Source organism: Panthera pardus, unplaced genomic scaffold (assembly GCF_024362965.1).
Source record: "Panthera pardus isolate Hobbes unplaced genomic scaffold, ASM2436296v1 HiC_scaffold_1, whole genome shotgun sequence".
Classification (NCBI taxonomy): domain Eukaryota; kingdom Metazoa; phylum Chordata; class Mammalia; order Carnivora; family Felidae; genus Panthera; species Panthera pardus.
Window position 1 is genome coordinate 4,682,058 of NW_026526654.1, and position 4,911 is coordinate 4,686,968.

Sequence of the window (4,911 nt, forward strand, 5' to 3'; positions counted from 1 at the left end):
ACTCTCTCATGAAATACAAAAGTTCTATGAAAAGGTGTCATAGACTCTGGGTCTTCAGTTCTTTCTTGTCCAGCAAGAAAGTGGGACACAGGATTAAAAATGCAAGAGATGGCTAATGTCCAGGAGAAGACAGAAGCCCTGATTAAGGGTATTTGCTCCGTTTTTATTAGGATCAGAAGGGTTATAAACATGGTGATAGACATGCACAAAGAGACAATGAAACTGAACATTAACTCATGGGCATGAGGGAAAGAGGGTTTTGAAAATATGTGGGATTAGAGGTTTGGGTTAATACAAAACAAAATCCTGGCACCTGGGAGAAGGTTGTTTACAGCACATTCAGTGAGGCCCTATGTCTTTTTACCTAAACTGGCTTAGGGGAGGAAATATACAGAGCATACTACCTCAGGGTCAGCAAGGCACCATTCTTTAGCTCCACTATGGGCAACTTTGCCCTGCAGTCACTATAGCCCTATTTACCTGTTTACCTAATTTTATCCTCCCTTCCTGTGAAAGCAGCTTTCTGCTATAGTACTAAGTTGGGGGACACTTCTGCCCTGAATACCTAATCTTGTTTACCTCATCTTGGATGTTTTGATCATGAGACTCCCTATTCCTACACTTTTGTCCTACACTGGGACCTTTGCCTCATTTTACCTATTCTTATTTACCTAATCTTGTTTACCCAAACTTGGGTGTGTACACCCTATGACTTTCTAATTCTTTATGCCTTTTTAACCCATCAATGCAGGCTCAGGGAATTCCTAAGCTTATTCCCCACACAAAGGTAGGTAGATCCCATAAAATGTGACTGTATTATAAAAGATAATTTTTTATAATTTCTTAGAATTTTAAAGGGAAGGCACAATATATTTTTAGATGTATGTGTTTATTTAAAAAAATTTAAATGTTTACTTATTTTTGAGAGAGAGACAGAATGCAAGCAGGTGAGGGGCAGAGAAAGAGGGAGACACATAACTCAAAGCAGCTCCAGGCTCTGAGCCATCAGCACAGCGTCTTATGTGGGGCTCGAACCCACAAACCACAAGATCATGACCTGAGCCGAAGTCAGACACTGAACCAACTGAGCCACCCAGGTGCTCTTAGATGTATGTGTTTGTGAAACTTTATTATTATCAGGGTTTTGGAGATATCCACTTCTTTCCATGCTTAATGGTATAGAAACTTATTTTGTTTCTATATTAATATAGAAAATACACACTTCAAGTATTTTTCTTACTATTTTAATGGAGAAAGTTAGTTTTGAGCATATTTTTCATTGCCTCAAGGACATCTTTATTCCTAAAGCTGTAGATTATAGGGTTGAAGGTAGGTGTGAGGATGGTATAGAATATTGCCAAAGACTTGTCCTGGCCTGGAGTGTGGTATGATTTGGGTCTCATGTATGTGAAAATAAATGGCCCATAATACATTGTGACCACCATCATGTGGAAGGAACAGGTAGAAAATGACTTTTTCCGTGCTTCTGATGATTTCATTTGAAATACAGTAATGAGAATTTGGACATAAGAAGCAACGATTAGGGAGAAAGGGACAAGCAGAAAAATTAAGCCACTTACATAAATTCCTCGTTCATAGAGTGTTGTGTCCACACAGGACAACTTCAACATGGCAGGGACTTCACAGAAAAAGTGATCAATAGCTCTTGAGGCACAGAAGGGAAAGTGGAGTGCATAAGCTGTGTGGACTATGGAGTTGACAGTCCCAATAAGCCAGGACCCTCTAGCCATGACAATGCAGACATAGTCATTCATAAGAATGGGATAGTGCAATGGATGACAGATGGCTACATAGCGATCATAAGACATTGCTGCCAGGAGAAGGCACTCGCCACCCAGGAGAGTGAGGGATAGAAATACCTGGAAGCCACAACCTACAAATGAAATAGTTCTGCTGCCTGACAGAAAGTCAGTGACCATTTTGGGAACAATGTTGGAAATATGCAAGATGTCCATAAAAGAGAGATGGCTCAGCAGGAAATACATCGGAGTGTGGAGTCTTGAGTCCCTGAGGATAAGGAGGATCATGACTGTGTTTTCTGTTACAGTCGTAATAAAAATGATGAATATAAAGGAAAAGAAAACTAGACTTGATTGAGAAGAAGAGAAGAGTCCCAAAAGAATAAAATCACTGGTGAAAGTGTGATTTTCATGTCCCATCATGAACGTCTCTCTTTTTCCTAAAGTAGAAAATAAAATAGAGCTAAAATAGAGTAGTGTAAATATTAAACTCATTTACATTTAGATGCACAATAAAATGAGAGTTAGTGATGCATATTTTGCAATTAAAGTTAATGGAATGTCAACCAGTTTTTGAAGTGGGTTTCTTTCACAACACGGTCATTTATTTGTTTGAATCAACTGATGATATTGAGTACATTGAGTGAGCTATTTACTCCATGTAGTCTCATAGTCTCAATTCCATATTCTTTATTTTGGTTCAATCTTTGTCAAGTGTCACCTTTTCCAGGAGACCTAACTGTAAACACTGTTTTTTCTTTCTTTCTTTCTTTCTTTCTTTCTTTCTTTCTTTCTTTCTTTCTTTCTTCTTTCTTTCTTTCTTTTTCTCTTTCCTTCTTAACTGTGTTTCAAATTTTTATTTAAATTATAGTTATTTAACATATAATGTAATACTTGTTTCAGGAGTAGAAATTAGTGATTCAACACTTACATATAACACCCAGTGCTCATGATAACAAGTGCTCTCTTATTACCAGTCACCCATTTAGCCCACCCTCTATTCACCTTCCCTCCAGCAACCCTCAGTCTGTTCTCTATATTTAGGAGTATTTTATGGTTTGCCTCCTTCTCTCTTTTTTTTTCCCTTCCCCTATGTTCATTGTTTTGTTTCTTAAATCCCACACATTGGTGAAATCATATAGTACTTGTGTTTCTCTGACTTATCTTGCTTAGCATAATACACTCTAGCTCCAAGCACATCCTGGCAAATGGCAAGATTTCATTCTTTTTGAAGACTGAATGATATTCCATTATACTTATATGCCACATCTTCGTTATTCATCAGCCAATGGAAATTTGGACTCTTTCCATAATTTATTTTTTTAAATTATTTTAATGTAATGTTTATTTATTTTTGAGAGAGAGAGAGAGAGAGAGAGAGAGAGAGAGATAGGAGAGAGAGAGAGAGAAAGAGATACAGAGCATGAGCAGGGGAAAGACAGAGAGAGAGGGAGACACAGAATCCAAAGCAGGCTTCAGGCTCTGAGCTGTCAGCACAGAGCCTGACAAGGGGCTTGAACTCACAAACTGTGAGATCTTGACCTGAGCCAAAGTCGGACACCTAACCGACTGAGCCACCCAGGCGCCCCATCCATAATTTAAAATATCAGTATCAACACCCAAACCCCAACTACCATATTTCTCCTCTTCTCTCTTTGATGTATTTTGCAAATCAAATTTCATCTTCTATATATTAAATAAACTTATGAAATACATTCCTGTTTATTGTGATTCTAACCCACCAGAACTTGAATTTCCCAATTGGAAACTTTCATTAGAACTCTGTATTAGATGAATGGCTAACACAATGCTTGGTAGGTTGTAGATGCTGAATAATATATTTTCAATACATGAGTAAATGGATAGAATATGGAACTCAATTTTCTGTCTCATTTTTATCTGGATAAAACTTAAAGAAAATGAAATGTGTTATTTCTAAATTTTTCTAAAGTAATAAGTAATGAAATGCTACAAAAACTAGTTTAATCTATGTTTGCAATTTGAAATATCAGTATTTACATGTAAGTACATGAAAATTTTATTCAATTAAATAAGAATATATTTTATTTTAACTAGTTTTTTCAATTCTAGAAATTGAATTGTATTTCATTAATTGTTTATATAGGGAATCATATTGTCTTCTAAATAATTATATTGTTTATATGTGGATACTGGCTATCTAACTGGTCCCTTTACTATTAGCAGAAACTGTATGTATGACCTACATACACACATAGGAAAATAAATAAATAAATAAATAAATAAATAATATGCACACATACATACTTACACACATACACACACAATTTTACAATTTTGGAAAATACAGATGCAGATCATGAAAAATAAATAACAAATATAAAACAAGTTATTTGCCATCTTTAAAAACTATTCATAAGTTTGAATGAAAGGAGTTTTGGCTTTTACTTTGGGGATGCAAGCGTACAAATGTGTTCCTGATGAAATAGGAATAATTTGTATTTTTCTCTTTTATTTTATTACAGTGAATATTGAGATTCTTCATTAGGAAATAAGCCTCTTAATTCTATTTCAATGTCCTGGATTGTGAACACTGTGTTGCTCTAATTTTTAAATATTAAAAGATTAGCATTTGAGTGAAGTTTGCAGACATATGAATGTTTAAGTAGTTCATGCAGTTTTGACTGGTTTGACCTACAGCTCAAGAAAATTTTATATAGACATAGATTCAGATTTAAGGACAGAGATGACTTCCATGAACTGGTGGAACATAAGTCTCTAAAATCTATGAATCTTTCTGACAACTCAAATTCAATATATCCTTATCCAAAGCTGTTGAGTTTTTCCCACTCCCAAAACCAATTTTATCCTTCTGTTTTTCCTTTTTCCATTGATGATTTACTTTGTTCAACTCATTCCCATTCAAAAATCCATACTGAATTTTAGTGTTAGGAAGTATGGGTAATGTCTATTTTCTACAAAATTCCCATTATGTAGCAGTGCCTGGCCTACTGTAGGTTCTCAGTAAATGCTTATTAAAGGAATTTTTGACCATGGAATTGAAATCAAAAGTTTTCAACAATGCATCTATTATATTTACATTTTTAAAGAGGTTGTGCTGCCTCCACAAGAATGTCTGTATTTTGTCTTCCGATATTTGAAACACTCCATG

At 35.3% G+C, this 4,911-nt stretch overlaps 1 protein-coding gene across 1 annotated transcript; it reads right to left on the minus strand.

Moving 5' to 3' along the window:
• Positions 1–1,244: 1,244 nt before the first annotated feature.
• On the minus strand, positions 1,245–2,183 carry LOC109257173 (olfactory receptor 2AJ1-like). The gene has a single exon (XM_019433128.1). The coding sequence runs from the start codon at positions 2,181–2,183 to the stop codon at positions 1,245–1,247; it is 939 nt and encodes a 312-aa protein (XP_019288673.1).
• Between the last annotated feature and the right edge of the window lie 2,728 nt (positions 2,184–4,911).